The 17,665-nt window shown below is 43.1% G+C and overlaps 1 protein-coding gene across 5 annotated transcripts in view; it reads right to left on the bottom strand.

The window, feature by feature from the left end:
* Positions 1-17,665, bottom strand: part of LOC129815418 (RNA-binding protein Musashi homolog 2-like) — a 490,331-nt gene that overhangs the window by 184,980 nt on the left and 287,686 nt on the right. For 4 of the 5 annotated variants that reach the window (XR_008753427.1, XR_008753428.1, XR_008753429.1 and 1 more), the window contains exon 9: positions 777-891. Coding sequence is in view for 2 of the 5 variants with exons in the window: in XM_055869225.1 (XP_055725200.1) it covers positions 777-891 (115 nt within the window). In the remaining 3 variants the exon portion in view is untranslated. Of the gene's footprint in view, positions 1-719; positions 892-17,665 lie in introns of all 5 variants that reach the window. The other variant, XM_055869219.1, reaches the window with a different exon arrangement.

The raw sequence follows: 17,665 nt of genomic DNA, 5'->3' as shown, positions 1-17,665 counted from the left end.
CGGTGCTGACAGAACCACTTACGGGGTGTTACCTTCACTCTTACCATCAGTAAAATCAGTCTGATATCAATGTCATGCCCTCAGCAACACCGCTGAGAGGTGAGGTATATATCTATATCTATATATATATATATATATATATATATATATATATATATATATATATATATATATATATAGAGAGAGAGAGAGAGAGAGAGAGAGAGAGAGAGAGGGATGGGGAGCTGAATGGTGATGAGGGAGAGGAGAGGACAGAAGAGATAGAGCTACAGTTGGCTCCCTACAGATGATGCCTCCCCCCCATGACACCCCTCCGTGTCCCCGTCATTACCCACAGCAGGGGTTACACAGACGGAGTGATAAATCCATCATTTTACATTACCCCAATTTTCCTCTTAATTTATCCTGATAATGTGGTGCCCTGCTCCCTACGCCCAGGGCCACCTGGGACTCACCAGAGCCAGAAAAATAGACCACTTGTGGCCACAGAAATGGCACACCTTGGAATAGCTCAATGAGGAGCACCACCCAGTTAATCTGAGTACCCTTTCCTCTATCACAACATGACATTAGTTAGACTATTTATATCACCAGCACATTGGTTTCCATCTAATACCATAAGGTCTAGCAATCCAAAAACCAATGGTTTGGCCAATTCATCTATGGAGACCTTTACTATAGCACAGCTATTGGAGAGTGAGTGTTAGGGAGTGCGTTACCGTGTGGCACTGAGTAGTGTGCTGGACTGTGCTGGAGTAGTGTTGGTCCATACTCACTCAGCATGCCCATCCCCAGCATGAAGGCGTCCATGGTGTAGGGCAGGCCCCTGGCCCTTCCTCGCGTGCCTGGTGGGAACATCACCTCCTTGGGCTGGGCCTTCTTACATTCTACCTGTGGACACAGTGGAAAAGGGGAAACGTCAGTCCTACTGGCCCCATGGAGGAAGAAGGATGGGACTAGACAGGACGTAACCAGATTCCAGTAGCTCACAGAAAAACAATGTTGGTTTTCTCTAAACAGCTCAAGTTAGTGTGTCTGAGGAAAAATCATGTTTGTACTGCGCTAAGACTGCGGCCACAAAATGAAGAAATTATCAAACTGATGTTTGACAATCAAATTCGATATGTAAATAAACAAAATCGGTTAAGGCTGGTTCATTGAGAGAAAGATTATTTTACAATGATCAAGCGCAATGCATTTATGAAAGCACAAATTATATCTCACTCTTTTTACAGTTCTACTGGTTGATAATAAATGTTTATTGTAATTTGAACTATTGTGGGGTCGTGACTAGTGTCATGTGTGATATATGTAGCTTATTGATAACAACTCTGTGTCCTACTTTAGGCAGTTGATTGCCTAGTGATTGCAACATTGTAACTATCCGAAAAGAATAGTTGGCAACAATGTTTCGTTTCCAAGTGCTACTGAATAAGCTCAACTGAAATGCACCAATTGTGCCACGATACATATCATTACTCTACTCTAATCTATCAATCCATTCCAGATCTTTATACTATACATGACACAGGGGTGGCATATGTTGATCTGGCCTAGGGTGGCAGCAGAACTGCTAGGACTGGGCCTGAAGAACACAATCATTTGCCTCTAATTTACTTGTGTTTGCGACGGTTCTTGGCCTGCTCAAAGTGAGCTGCTGCTCTTGGGAGTCAAAACTGCCCAAATCCTTGGAGCAGCTTGCGATGTGCATTAGCCTAGTTACTTTGTCCTCTAGAAGGCTCCATCTTGAGGCCATCTTTACTCTGTTTTTGACAAAGAATCCCCTCTCAGCAATAATCAACACAATGTAAATGAGACAATATTTTCATGATGCACAACAACGATCAGACAGCCTACAGGGAAGAGGTCAGAGACCTGGCAGTGTGTTGCCAGGACAACAACCTCTCCCTCAACGTCAGCAAGACAAAGGAGCTGATCGTGGACTACTGGAAACGGAGGGCCGAGCACGGCCCCATCCACATCGACGGGCCTGTTGTGGAACAGGTCGAGAGCTTCAAGTTCCTTGGTTTCCAAGTTCCTCTGTTTCCACATCACCAACAAACTATCATGGTCCACACACATCAACACAGTCGAAAAGAGGGTACAACAACGCCTCTTCCCCCTCAGGAGACTGAAAAGAGTTGTCATGGGCCCTCAGATCCTCAAAAAGTTCTACAGCTGCACCATTGAGAGCACCTTGACAAGCTTCATCACCTCTTAGTATGGAAACTGTTTGGCATCCGACCGCAAGGCGCTACAGAGGGTAGCGTGTACAGCCCAGTACATTACTGGGGCCGAGCTCCCTTCCATACAGGACCTCTATACCAGTCGGTGTCAGAGGAAGGCCCTAATAATTGCCAAAGACTCAACCAAGCCATAGACTGTTCTCTCTGCTACTGCACGGCAAGCGGTACCGATGCACCAAGTCTGGAACCAAAAAAGAAAGTCTGGAACCAACAGGACCTGGAACAGCTTCTACCCTCAAGCTATAAGACTAGTTCATCATTCTACCAATTTCTTTCAGGGTTTCACACACTTCTGAAACAGAGGAGGATGAGAAAGAGAACCTGGCGAAGGAGTGCACCGGGGTGTCAGGTAAATTCACAGGGGGCTCATTTATACCTTTAACCTTTTCAAATAAACTGCCTGCATCTAGAAAATGATGATTTAAGGCTTTCAGAATAGAAGTTCTCTCAGTTACAATCTGTGTGTCTACCAAGAATCGTTTGGGAAGCTGTGTATCTTTTTTGCACTCCAAACCTTTCACTACTTGCTAACATTTGGAGGGATTATTTACATTTTCCGAAGTAGATTTAAGGTAGTGGTCTGCTTTCAGTTTCTGGGTCATAGCAACACCCAGAGTTCGAAGAAAAGGCTAATTCAACATCAGGGATTAATTAAATTCTATTCCATTCAATGCTAAATAAAAACCTTGAATATCAAACTGCTTCCAGTTTCTTTTTGTAATGACACGTGAAGATCGCTTATGAATTTTACCATCTCTCACACAGGCAATAGCACAGTGATCACTTATGTCATTTGCAAAAGTACCAGAAGCATTAAAACGATGAGGAGTATTGGTTAAGACCAAATTAATCCAAGAGGATTTCAGAGGATACTTTATATTCAACCTAGTTACACTGTTGACAATCTGAGTGAGATTATAGGTATTGCATAGAATTTAGAGTTGATCAGAGCTAGATGTTAACCAGTCCTGATTCAGATAACCCATCAGGACAAACTCTGATCACATGCTGTGATAACAATTCAAAAATAACATCCAGAGAGCCAGCAGTAGCAGATGGAGGTAAATAACAACAAGATACAACAATATTTAAAGATGAGCCGAGATTTAAGGTCAAAGACAGATATTCAAATTGCTGAGGTTTAGTAACAGAAGTCAGAACGACCGTCACAAACTTGTCTTTTACGTATACAGCAACACCACCACCCTTAGATTTACCATCTGCACTAAAAACATTGTAACCATTTATGCCAATATTTTTGTCTGCAATAGATTTTTTGAGCCAGGTTTCAGAAAGCATAAATACGTCAGGGTCGGCAGTTTTTATCCATATATTCACAAAATCAAGTTTTGGCAGAAGACTTCTTACATTCATATGCAGAAACTTCATGCCACTCTGACTTCTTAATTCGGCAGGGGTAAAAATGTCAGGGCCTGGGTTAGACCACATTTCCAGACAGTAGAAGCTGCAAGATAATGGCAAGTCTATATCGGGGGTTACAGCATTTGGATTTACAGACAGCACTTGAACGACAATCCACAGTCACCAGAGTCTTTAACACCACATATTATAGGAGATGTGTAACGTCCAGAAACATGGTTAAGGACCAAGAGAACAGTTCTGACATGTTAAGCGCAAGAGTCCGATTTCTCCCATGTTGTTTGGGAGAAATGTGCAGAGTTCTCGCGTGCATTTACAAAGCAAGCGTGTGGTTTCTCCCAAGGCGCAAGGGGGAAACAGTCATATATTTCCTCATTCACAGAGCAACGGGCTCTAGAAGTATCACCAACATTGTAAAAGCCAAGGGTAGACAACAGCAAAATGAGCAACAGCAGCATGTTCGTTTCTTGCTCTATCAATTAACATGAAAGAAAACACAGCACTAAGAGCATACAAAGTTAACAGAACAATCTAAGATATGTAGCCAACACAACTCTAAACACTAATATTAAATGAGCTACGACTTCATATAAAAGCGTTCCTAAATAATTATACAAACATAGCAAGAACCACTAATCAAATAGTCCAACAGCCAATCAGTAAAATGTTGTGTATGAGTATGATGTAGGGGAGCAAAGCTCCAGATAGATAGATAGATAGATAGATAGATAGATAGATAGATAGATAGATAGATAGATAGAGAGAGAGAGAGATAGAGAGAGAGAGAGAGAGAGAGAGAGAGAGAGAGACCTGTACCAGACTGGGAGAGACAGACCAGGGCTGAAGAGAGGCCCTCAACTAGGCAGACATCCAGGGCTGAAGAGGGGCCCTCAACTAGGCAGACATCCAGGGCTGAAGAGGGGCCCTCAACTAGGCAGACATCCAGGGTTGAAGAGAGGGCCTCAACTGGGCAGACATCCAATGCTGAAGAGAGGCCCTCAACTAGGCAGACATCCAGGGCTGAAGAGGGGCCCTCAACTAGGCAGACATCCAGGGCTGAAGAGGGGCCCTCAACTAGGCAGACATCCAGGGCTGAAGAGAGGCCCTCAACTAGGCAGACATCCAGGGTTGAAGAAAGGCCCCCAACTAGGCAAACATCCAGGGTTGAAGAAAGGCCCCCAACTAGGCAGACATCCAGGGTTGAAGAAAGGCCCCCAACTAGGCAGACATCCAGGGTTGAAGAAAGGCCCCCAACTAGGCAGACATCCAGAGCGACAATAGATGATAAAATAACCGTGGGTCGAAAACAAAACCATGACGGTGAGCAGCCCTGCACATCGACTTGGTACTTGTACCCAGTGTATATAGCCAAGTTATCGTTACTCATTGTGTATTTATTCCTTGTGTTATTTTCTATTTTTTCTACTAGAAATTTGGAGCTATTGGAATTTTCTACATATTGTCCATGTACATTGTGTGATTTACCGATGGTCCCTAACTAGCCATAGAGATATCAAAAGTCCACCCAAATTTACCACGGGCCTTGTGATTGGGTCGTGTGCAGTTGCACTCTGAATTTATGATTTCTTTTGTGCTGCCAGCTGTGGGCATGTGGGCAGGGTTGAAACAAACCCAACCTTCATTTACGTTGTGATGCAGCCACAGCTATAAGTCTCACAAAATGTTGTTTTGGATGAGACTGACTTTATGACTAAAATCATACTACACTGCTCAAAAAAATAAAGGGAACACTTAAACAACACAATGTAACTCCAAGTCAATCACACTTCTGTGAAATCAAACTGTCCACTTAGGAAGCAACACTGATTGACAATAAATGTCACATTTATTGCTGTTGTGCAAATGGAATAGACAACAGGTGGAAATTATAGGCAATTAGCAAGACACCCCCAAAAAAGGAGTGGTTCTGCAGGTGGTTACCACAGACCACTTCTCAGTTCCTATGCTTCCTGGCTGATGTTTTGGTCACTTTTGAATGCTGGCGGTGCTTTCACTCTAGTGGTAGCATGAAACGGAGTCTACAACCCACACAAGTGGCTCAGGTAGTGCAGCTCATCCAGGATGGCACATCAATGCGAGCTGTGGCAAGAAGGTTTGCTGTGTTTGTCAGCGTAGTGTCCAGAGCATGGAGGCGCTACAGGAGACAGGCCAGTACATCAAGAGACGTGGAGGAGGCCTTAGGAGGGCAACAACCCAGCAGCAGGACCGCTACCTCCGCCTTTGTGCAAGGAGGAGCAGGAGGAGCACTGCCAGAGCCCTGCAAAATGACCTCCAGCAGGCCACAAATGTGCATGTGTCTGCTCAAACGGTCAGAAACAGACTCCATGAGGGTGGTATGAGGGCCCGACGTCCACAGGTGGGGGTTGTGCTTACAGCCCAACACCGTGCAGGACGTTTGGCTTTTGCCAGAGAAGACCAAGATTGGCAAAGTCGCCACTGGCGCCCTGTGCTCTTCATAGATGAAAGCAGGTTCACACTGAGCACATGTGACAGAGTCTGGAGACGCCGTGGAGAACGTTCTGCTGCCTGCAACATCCTCCAGCATGACCGGTTTGGCGGTGGGTCAGTCATGGTGTGGGGTGGCATTTCTTTGGGGGGCCGCAAAGCCCTCCATGTGCTCGCCAGAGGTAGCCTGACTGCCATTAGGTACCGAGATGAGATCCTCAGACCCCTTGTGAGACCATATGCTGGTGCGGTTGGCCCTGGGTTCCTCCTAATGCAAGACAATGCTAGACCTCATGTGGCTGGAGTGTGTCAGCAGTTCCTGCAAGAGGAAGGCATTGATGCTATGGACTGGCCCGCCCGCTCCCCAGACCTGAATCCAATTGAGCACATCTGGGACATCATGTCTCGCTCCATCCACCAACGCCACGTTGCACCACAGACTGTCCAGGAGTTGGCGGATGCTTTAGTCCAGTTCTGGGAGGAGATCCCTCAGGAGACCATCCGCCACCTCATCAGGAGCATGCCCAGGCGTTGTAGGGAGGTCATACAGGCACGTGGAGGCCACACACACTACTGAGCCTCATTTTTACTTGTTTTAAGGACATTACATCAAAGTTGGATCAGCCTGTAGTGTGGTTTTCCACTTTAATTTTGAGTGTGACTTCAAATCCAGACCTCCATGAGTTGATAAATTTGATTTCCATTGAGAATTTTTGTGTGATTTTGTTGTCAGCACATTCAACTATGTAAAGAAAAAAGTATTTAATAAGAATATTTCATTCATTCAGATCTAGGATGTGTTATTTTAGTGTTCCCTTTATTTTTTTTAGCAGTGTATTTCAACTTTGTAGTAAATTTTCACAGTAGAATAAATGTTTCTGACTCATATCGATGGCACACAGGCTGTTTTCTAAATGAGAGATTGGCTTTTAAAATGACTTCCTGTAGCCACTTCCTATTATGCAATACCACAGTCACCTGTTAATCAGCACCACTGAAAAAGCACCCTCTAGTGGTGAGGCTTCATATTGATTCTAACCCTGGCGTCTTATCATTCAGGAATAGTCTGACCGAGGAATAGGGAGGAGAAAGAATCCCCCACCATGACTTCCACACAAACACTTCAGACAGCCCACATCATCTCAGTCAGTGAAAACTTTTGTTTTTCTGTAATTTTATTCAAATTATTGTCAAGGAAAGAGTAAGATAGAAAGAGACAGCCCATTCCACCTGGAGCGTGTTCTCTCTCTCCGTCTCTCTCTATCCTGCCATCTCCTCTCTGCTCTCATACACACTTTGTTTTACTCTCTTAAGACTGACATGACATAAAGTACAAATGTTTACACATATATATATATAGCATATACAGTTGGAGTCGGAAGTTTACATACACTTAGGTTGGAGTCATTAAAACTCGTTAGGAGTCCGTTAGGACATCTACTTTGTGCATGACACAAGTAATTTTTCCAAAAATTGTTTACAGACAGATTATTTCACTTATAATTCACTGTATCACAATTCCAGTGGGTCAGAAGTTTACATACACTAAGTTGACTGTGCCTTTAAACAGCTTGGAAAATTCCAGAAAATGATGTCATGGCTATAGAAGCTTCTGATAGGCTAATAAAAATAATTTGAGTCAATTGGAGGTGTACCTGTGGATGTATTTCAAGGCCTACCTTCAAACTCAGTGCCTCTTTGCTTGACATCAAGGGAAAATCTAAAGAAATCCGCCAAGACCTCAGAAAAAAAGATTGTAGACCTCCACAAGTCTGGTACATCCTTAGGAGCAATTTCCAAATGCCTGAAGGTACCACGTTCATCTGTACAAACAATAGTACGCAAGTATAAACACCATGGGACCACGTAGCCGTCATACCGCTCAGGAAGAAGACGCGTTCTGTCTCCTAGAGATGAACGTACTTTGTGGTGAAAAGTGCAAATCAATCCCAGAACAACAGCAAAGGACCTTGTGAAGATGCTGGAGGAAACCGGTACAAAAGTATCTATATCCACAGTAAAACAAGTCCTATATCGACATAACCTGAAAGGCCGCTCAGCAAGGAAGAAGCCACTGCTCAAAAACCGCCATAAAAAGCCAGACTACGGTTTGCAACTGCACATGGGAACAAAGATCGTACTTTTTGGAGAAATGTCCTCTGGTCTGATGAAACAAAAATAGAACTGTTTGGCCATAATGACCATCGTTATGTTAGGAGGAAAAAGGGGGAGGCTTGCAAGCCGAAGAACACCATCCCAACCGTGAAGCATGGGGGTGGCAGCATCATGTTGTGGGGATGCTTTGCTGCAGGAGTGACTGGTGCACTTCACAAAATAGATGGCATCATGAGGCAGGAAAATTATGTGGATATATTGAAACAACATCTCAAGACATCAGTCAGGAACTTGAAGCTTGGTCTTAAATGGGTCTTCCAAATGAACAATGACCCCAAGCATACTTCCAAAGTTGTGGCAAAACGGCTTAAGGACAACACAGCCAAGGTATTGGAGTGGCTATCACAAAGCCCTGACCTCAATCCTAAAGAAAATTTCTGGGCAGAACTGAAAAAGCGTGTGCAAGCAAGGAGGCCTACAAACCTGACTCCGTTACACCAGCTCTGTCAGGAGGAATGTGACAAAATTAACCCAACTTATGGGTGGAAGGCTACCTGAAAAGTTTGACCCAAGTTAAACAATTTAAAGGCATTGCTACCGAATACTAATTGAGTGTATGTAAACTGCTGACCCACTGGGAATGTGATGAAAGAAATAAAAGCTGAAATAAATCATTCCCTCTACGATTATTCTGACATTTCACATTCTTAAAATAAAGTGGTGACGCTAACTGACCTAAGACTGAGAATTTTTATAGCATATACAGCATATAGCATATTTAGACCTGTCACATCTCTGATATCCACACTGTAGGAGGAGGATATGTATATCAGCGGGAGATGTGACAGGTCTAAATATGCTATATATATGCTATGTATATGCTATATATATATATATATATGTCTCAACGTCAACCGTGAAGAGGCGACTCCGGGATGCTGGCCTTCTAGGCAGAGTTCCTCTGTCCAGTGTCTGTGTTCTTTTGCCCATCTTAAACTTTTATTTTTATTGGCCGGTCTGAGATATGGCTTTTTCTTTGCAACTCTGCCTAGAAGGCCAGCATCCCGGAGTCGCCTCTTCACTGTTGAAGTTGAGACTGGTGTTTTTGCGGGTACTATTTCATGAAGCTGCAAGTTAAGGACTTGTAAGGCGTCTGTTTCTCAAACTAGACACTCTAATGTACTTGTCCTCTTTCTCAGTTATGCACAGGGGCCTCCCACTCCTCTTTCTATTCTGGTTAGAGCCAGTTTGCACTGTTCTGTGAAGGGAGTAGTACACAGCATTGTACGAGATCTTCAGTTTCTTGGCAATTTCTCGCATGGAATAGCATTCATTTCAGGAAGCCTAGTGGTTAGAGCGTTGGACTAGTAACCGAAAGGTTGCAAGATCAAATCCTCGAGCTGACAAGGTAAAAATCTGTTGTTCTGCACCTGAACAAGGCAGTTAACCCACTGTTCCTAGGCCGTCAATGAAAATAAGAATTTGTTCTTAATTGACTTGCCTAGTTAAATAATGGTAAAAAAAATGATAAAAATTCTCAGAAAAAGAATAGACTGACGAGTTTCAGAAGAGAGGTCTTTGTTTCTGGCCATTTTGAGCCTGTAATCGAACCCACAAATACTGATGCTCCAGATACTCAACTAGTCTAAAGAAGGCCAGTTTTATTGCTTCTTTAATTTTTCACCTGTGCTAACATAATTGCAAAAGGGTTTTCTAATGATCAGTTAGCCTTTTCAAATGATTAACTTGGATTAGCTAACACAACGTGCCATTGGAATACAGGAGTGATGGTTGCTGATAATGGGCCTCTGTAAGCCTATGTAGATATTCCATTAAAAATCAGCCGTTTCCAGCTACAATAGTCAACATTAACAATGTCTACACTGTACTTCTGATCAATTTGATGTTATTTTAATGGACAAAAAATTAGCTTTTCTTTCAAAAACAAGGACATTTCTAAGTGACCCCAAACTTTTGAACGGTAGTGTATATGTAAACATATGTATATGTACTCTATGTCAACACCACTGAGAGAAATACATCAAGTGCTCTCACTAAATAATTTGCATGCAGACATATATCTGCATAGACATATAAAAACATGAGACCACACACATACATCCACACACGGGCACACACACACACACACACACGCGCGCGCACACGCACGGGCACAAACTCCTCTGAAACTTCACAATCTCATCCATCCTTCAGAGAGGAGCAGCTGGGGTAAACAGAGCAGGACCTGTCTAGGAGTGGTGTGTGTGGTGGTGGTTGTAGTGGTGGGGGAGGGATCAGAACAGAAATAACATTCCACTCTGACAGACTGATAGGGAAAAGGAGATGGGGGGGAGAGGGAGGGTGGTTTTCATCCACCCCAGTGAGAAAGTCATCTCTAGCTTTATCCTATTTACCACACATCTATCTGAGCTTTATAAATATACAGGAGCGTGCATATCTGTGTGAGTGGCTGGGCTGACAGAGCTGGCGTGTCTGTGCCGTTTGTCTATCGCCTGCTCTTCTCTTTGGTAGGCCGAGCGTGTTCACTACGCAGCACAATCTGTCTGCTCCACTGCCTGCCTGGGCTCTAGGCCTGTCCATCTGTTTGTCTGTCTGCCTCCTGGCTTCGCGTCTACCCTAAAGCCTCAGCTTTAACAGGGTCTCCCTCTCTCTGCTGCTATTCACATTCATATGCATGTCATCCTGCCCACTGCTCAAGACAAGCTGCTTCTCCTGTTGGGTTGGATACCACAGCACAGTGCAGGTAAACTCCAGAATCCATACAAATGACCAGGGCTGCACCTCTGCTCTGACAGGCTCCTGGTAAATATCACTACTCCTCCACTGATCCTCCAATGTAGAAACAGCCGGGTATTATACAGAGTTATTATACAGTGTGAGTTGCTGAGTTAGAATAAAAGTTGTCAGTGCCGAAATGTGAAGGTTGCTGAATGATAATTGTGGTGTTCAAGAGTGAGAGGTTGCTGTGTTTGAATTAGCGCTGTGCTGTGTTAGTGTGAAGGCTCGCTATCTCCAGAGAAGTTGCAGTGTAAGACCGCTAAGATCTGTGGCTGTTGGAGGGCCAATCGCTTAAAGAAAGCAGAGGCAACTGAAACACACTGTCCCTTTGTTTGCTGAAAAACTCTTTGTAGCTGTCACAGGGCTCCTGTCCTCTTGGCTAGCGACGCCGCTCTGTGCTCTCAGCCCCATTGTGCCTCCCTACACTTTCTACCCTGCGAGAGCGTCAATTTTCAGACTGCCATCATTTTCCAATCAAAGCAAATGGGAGGTTAAATTCCTGTAACGTGTGGGATGGGGTGAGCAGAGCAGGAGAGTGCAGTAGCGGCCTAATTGTCATGGAATGACCTACTGAGTGAAGAGGAACCAGGCGGGACAAATAGAACCATTAAAAGTCTCTACACACTGAATGGTGCTCACACACCTACACACACTTCCTGTCCAAAAGGGATCTAGGTGGCTGAGTGGTATTCAGCTGGATAGCAGCTCAGGAACAAGCACAGGAAGTGCCTGGTAAAGATAGATAGCATAGCAGTTAGAGCGTTGGGCAAGTAACCAAAAAATCTAGTAGTTTGAATCGCTGAGCTGACAAGGTGAACAATCTGCTGATGTGCCCTTGAGAAAGGCACTTAAACCCTAATTGCTCCAGGGTCGTTTTTGGTAATGGCAGACCCTGGCCCGTGACCCCACTGTCTGAGGGTGTCTCAGGGGTAGTTGGTAAATGAAGAAAAACACATTTCCAATTAATACACACTTGTACATGTGTGAAATAGGACAAATATAAGCACCCACCAAATTCTAAATCTAATTGAGTACACTCCCCTCCCCACCGTCTCCAGTCCCTCCACCACCAAACATACTACACTGCCCACTGTCACGTCCAGGTTGCTGGGCCATCCACCAATCACACGGGCTGGGTGGGAGTGAATCCCCTGGCTGGCTGCAGTGAGTCAGTCAGGACTGGTTGGAGTGTGTCAGTAATTCAAGGGGATAGCTCTCCTCTCCTGTCGTCTGTAAAAAATGAGCCGGGAGCTTGGCAGTGAGTGTGCGAAGGCTGTCACACACAGAAAGACATGGGGATGAGACGGGCCAAGAGAAGAGTTCACTACTCAGACCTGAGACTCTCAATCAGGCTCCCTCAGAGCATCCTCTTCCCTCCTGAATACACACACGCGTATTAGTAAGCATCACCATCTCTAAAACACAGCTGACTCCATGCCAGACTGAGAGGGCAGGATTTAGCCAGCGGTCGTGACCTTCACAATTGATCTCTCATTCACATTAACCTTGTGGGTGTTGTGGGGTGGTGTATGGGTGTGTCAGCTCTGTATCAGCCCTGTATCAGGCCTCTATCAAGCCTGCAGGCATGCTTTTCACTGGGATGCACTACAGAGTGGATTATATCAGTCTACTTAAAAGAGCTAGCACGCTGGAGAAAGGAAACGGCATGAATCATCCACTATAGCCTTCCAAGTCCCAGCTGAACAGTAAAAAGCAGTGATGGTGTGAAAATGCCAGTCAGCTGAGTGATGCCAAGCCTCTGGGCACAGGGCATGGGATTATTCACTTATGAAAAATGAGCTCACAGCCATAAGACTGCTGAATATTGACAATGAAGGTTGTTTAAAAGGGTGAAATGACTTATAACTCAGTGCAAACATCATCACACTTTAAGAGGGTCGATTCAGGACATTCTGACATTTTACATTTACTTTTTAGTAATTTAGCATGCACACTTATCCAGAGCGACTTACAATTAGTGCATTCATCTTAAAATAGGTGGGACAACCACATCTCACAATCATAGTAATGACATTTTTCTTCAATAAAGTAGCTATTAGTAAAGTCAAGAGCTAGTAAAAAAAAAAAGTCAAGTGCGAGTGTTAGTTCACGAAAGGCATAGTTTTTTGTTTTGGTGGTTGGAGTGTCGGGGTGCTGTAGGATTATTTAAGATACATGGTTAGCAGATGTTAATGCAAGTGTAGCAAAATGCTTGTGCTTCTAGTTCTGACCATGCCGTAATATCTAACAAGTAATCTAACCTAACAATTTCACAACAAATACCTTATACACACAAGTGTAAAGGAATGAATAAGAATATGTACATAAAAATATATGAATGAGCGATTGCAGAACGGCATAGGCAAGATTCAGTAGATGTACTCTATACCATCTACTGCATATTGCCTATGCCGTTCGGCCATCGCTCATTCATATATTCAAATACATGTATAAGGTATTTGTTGTGAAATTGTTAGGTTAGATTACTTGTTAGTTATTACTGCATGGTCGGAACTAGAAGCACAAGTATTTCGCTACACTCGCATTAACATCTGCTGACCATGTGTATGTGACAAATACAATTTGATTTGATACTCTTTGAAGAGGTAGGGGTTCAGATGTTTTTGTAAGATGGGCAGGGACTCCGCTGTCATAGCTTCAGGGGGAAACACATTCCACCATTAGGAACAGAGAAAGGTTTTGACTGGGCTGAGCGGGAGCTGAAAACCTTTTAAGGGTGGGAGGGCCAAGAGACCAGAGGTGTCAGAATGGAGTGCTCGGGTTGGGGAGTAGGGTTTAAGCATAGCATGAAAAGTAGGGAGGGGCAGTTCCTCTTGCTGCTCCGTAGGCAAGTACCGCGAGCTTCGACTGGACGCCAATGGAGTGTACAGAGAAGCGAGGTGCCATGGGAGAACTTGGGAAGGTTGAACACCAGGCGGGCTGCCGCATTCTGAATAATTTGCACCAACAGAATCAGATGCAATTTTTGTATAGAGTACAAAAGCGTTTTTTATGACACAGTCAAGGACCTAAAAGGGTTCTTTGGCTGTCCCCATAGGAGAACCCTTTGAAGAACCCTTTTTGGTTACATGTAGAATCCCCCCACACAATTCCATTCCCCACCCCAAGCCCCCCGTCACCCAATGCACCAACAACCAACAAAATGAACAAAACAGAAAAAAAGAGAAAGACAAAGGAAAACAGAAAACAACAATGCAAAAAACAAAAGACTTCAAGGACAACGAAAATCATAACAGCCAACTGAATATATTTGAGTGCATGTGTGTCCGTGTGTGCATTTGAATGAGAGTGTGTGTATAAGCGTGTACAAACACCTGCACGGCATCAGCCTCAGGCAACCAGGCATTAGCTGTAACAACACTGCCCCTCAGTATCATTCAAACTTACTTTTGTTATGTTTTATTTTGACTTTATTTTTTTTCTTTTATCTTTGATCGGCATTCTATCCCCTGCCCAGCAACTTCACTCCCACTTGTCTACAATTCCACATCCCAACCCTCAGCCGCTCCCATCTATCTCTGCTGGCCACCCTCTTCAGATTTCTACGCACCATATATCTTTCAACTATGCTGTGATGTTTAACATACAATTTAATACATTTAATACATACATACTAATCGAATAGAATCCACAGATTGCGATCCGAAGATAAATACTTTTACTAAGAGTATTAGTATATCAGTAATTGACTGACCCAGTCTCTCCAGATCTCCTAACAGTACTATTTCTAGGGTCAATTTTAGATCAATGTTATACATTTTCAGACATTCCTGAACCTGAGAGCAGAAACAGGCTACCTGAGGGCAATACCAAAATAAATGGTCTATTGCTTCTGTATCCTCACAACAAAATATGCAGTTGCGATGATTGTATGCCTCAAATATTCAACATCTTGTTGGTGGCAAGAATTATGTACAATAATTTTAGCTGAAAAGCACAAAGTCTTGAATCTTGCGTACCATGGAATCGGTACATAAAAAATCTCTTCCCAAAAACGTCATTGCTTTGCCACATTTTTTTGGCAGTTTTACTTTAGTTCCTTGTTGCAAACAGGATGCATATTTTAGAATATTTTTTATTCTGTACAGCCTTCCTTCTTAGGTTAGTATTGTTGAGTAACTACAATGTTGTTGATCAACCATCAGTGTTCTCCCATCACAGTCATTAAACTCTGTAATGGTTTTAAAGTAACCCTTGGCCTCATGGTGAAATCTCTGCGAGGTTTCCTTCCTTTTCGGCAACTGAGTTAGGAAGGACGCCTGTATCTTTGTAGTGACTGGGTAATTAATAACCACCATTCTCGAAGGGATATTCAATGTCAGCTTTTTTTTACCCATTTACAAATGCTTCTTTGCGAGACATTGGAAAACCTCTATGGTCTTTGTGTTTGAAATTCACTGCTCGACTGAGGGACCTTACAGATAATTGTATGTGTGGGGTACAGAGATGAGGTAGTCATTAAAAAATAATGTTAAACTTTATTAAATCAAATTTGATATGTCACATGCGCCGAATACAACAGGTGTAGTAGACCTTACAGTGAAATTCTTACAGTACTTACAAGCCCTTAACCAACAACGCAGTTTTAAGAAAAAATACTCCCCACTATTTTAGCCATGCAGGTCCAGTTTTGGATGTGCGTAAAAGCCTCCTAGTTTGTGCTGTTTTAATATTACATGCCCACGGGGAGAAATGATGGTGCCTATAAATGTGACCTAGCCTTTGTTGTTGTTGTTGTTTCCTTTTGTTTCGAAATTAATTAGAATTTTTAGTTCTCTTTTTAGGCCTTATCAATAATTAATTTATTCTTGCTTATTGACAATGTCCATGCTCAGCCATAATGTAATTTACAGTAGGCCTAGCCCCTATCAGTGTGAATGCTATTGAAGCCATGCAATTACTTAGAACAATGTGGACTGCAAATGGGTTCAAGTTAACCTATTTATCAAAGATGGGATAGGTCTACATTTTGTTATTTCGTTTCTGTAAGTCATTTAACAAACTATAACGGACTAACATTGGAATTGGAGTTGATTCCAAGAAGATACATAAAAGACCGTAAATACACAACCTGAAGCAACCACATATTTCGCCATGGAGCACGTTCTGATTGGTCAGTGAGGGGCCAAGTCTCGACACATCCCTGAACCTATAGCGCTACCGCCTGCACTTAGATTCACCATTGCGTTAGGTTTATAAAAATAGAGCCCTATGGGGTATTGTGTGTAGGCCAGTGACAAAATCTCAATTTAATCCATTTTAAATTCTGGCAGTAACAACAACAACAAAAAGTCAAGCGATGTGAATACTTTTTGATAGCACGGTATGTGATCGTTTACAAATGCAAGGTTGGAAATGATTATGTTTTAGTCAAATAATATATCTGGGCTTCTTGCGGTCAATTTGCAGTCTACAAATGATTTGTAATTATGTTCTGTCACCCTGACCATGCGCTCAAGAAACAATTGGCCTGCGGCTGAATCTAAATGATGATCTCTGATATAGGAGAAGAATGTCCTTTGGACTATATTATAGTATATCGATCTAAAACAGTATGGGTCAAATATTGATTCAATATACAGTACCAGTCAAAAGTTTGGACACACCTACACATTTAAATTATATATTTTTCTTTTTTACTATTTTCTACATTGTAGAATAATAGTGAAGACATCAAAACTATGAAATAACACATATGGAATCATGTAGTAACCAAAAAATGTTAAACGAATCAAAATATATTTTATATTAGAGATTCTTCAAAGTAGCCACCCTTTTCCTTGATGAAAGCTATGCACACTCTTGGCATTCTCTCAACCAGCTTCACCCGGAATGTTTTTCCAACAGTTGTGAAGGAGTTCCCACATATGCTGAACACTTGTTGGCTGCTTATCTTTCACTCTGCGGTCCAACTCATCCCAAACCATCTCAATTGGGTTGAGGTCGGGTGATTGTGGAGGTCAGGTCATCGGATGCAGAACTCCATCACTTTCCTTCTTGGTCAAATAGCACTTACACAGCCTGGAGGTGTGTTTTGGGTCGTTGTTCTATTGAAAAACAAATGATAGTCCCACTAAGCCCAAACCAGATGGGATGGCGTATCATTGCAGAATGCTGTGGTAGCCATGCTAGTTAAGTGTGCCTTGAATACTAATTAAATCACAGACAGTGTACCCAGCAAAGCACCCCCACACCTCCTCCTCCATGCTTTACGGTGGGAAACACAAATGCGGAGATCATCCATTCACCTACTCTGTGTCTCACAAAAACACGGCGGTTGGAACAAAAAATCTCAAATTTGGACTCATCAGACCAAAGGACAGATTTCCACGAGTCTAATGTCAATTGCTCGTGTTTCTTGGCAAGTCTCTTCTTCTTATTGATGTCCTTTAGAGTGGTTTCTTTGCAGCAATTCGACCATGAAGGCCTGATTCACGCAATCTCCTCTGAACAGTTGATGTTGAGATGTGTCTGTTACTTGAACTCCGCGAAGCATTTATTTGGGCTGCAATCTGAGGTGCAGTTAACTCTAATGAACTTATCCTCTGCGGCAGAGGTGACTCTGGGTCTTCCTTTCCTGTGGCGGTCCACATGAGAGCCAGTTTCATCAGAGCGCTTGATGGTTTTTGCAACTGCGC

The sequence above is a fragment of the Salvelinus fontinalis genome, chromosome 2 (genome assembly GCF_029448725.1).
Source record: "Salvelinus fontinalis isolate EN_2023a chromosome 2, ASM2944872v1, whole genome shotgun sequence".
Classification (NCBI taxonomy): domain Eukaryota; kingdom Metazoa; phylum Chordata; class Actinopteri; order Salmoniformes; family Salmonidae; genus Salvelinus; species Salvelinus fontinalis.
Note: the sequence above shows the minus strand (reverse complement) of the source record. Positions and strands in the feature narration are given on the sequence as shown.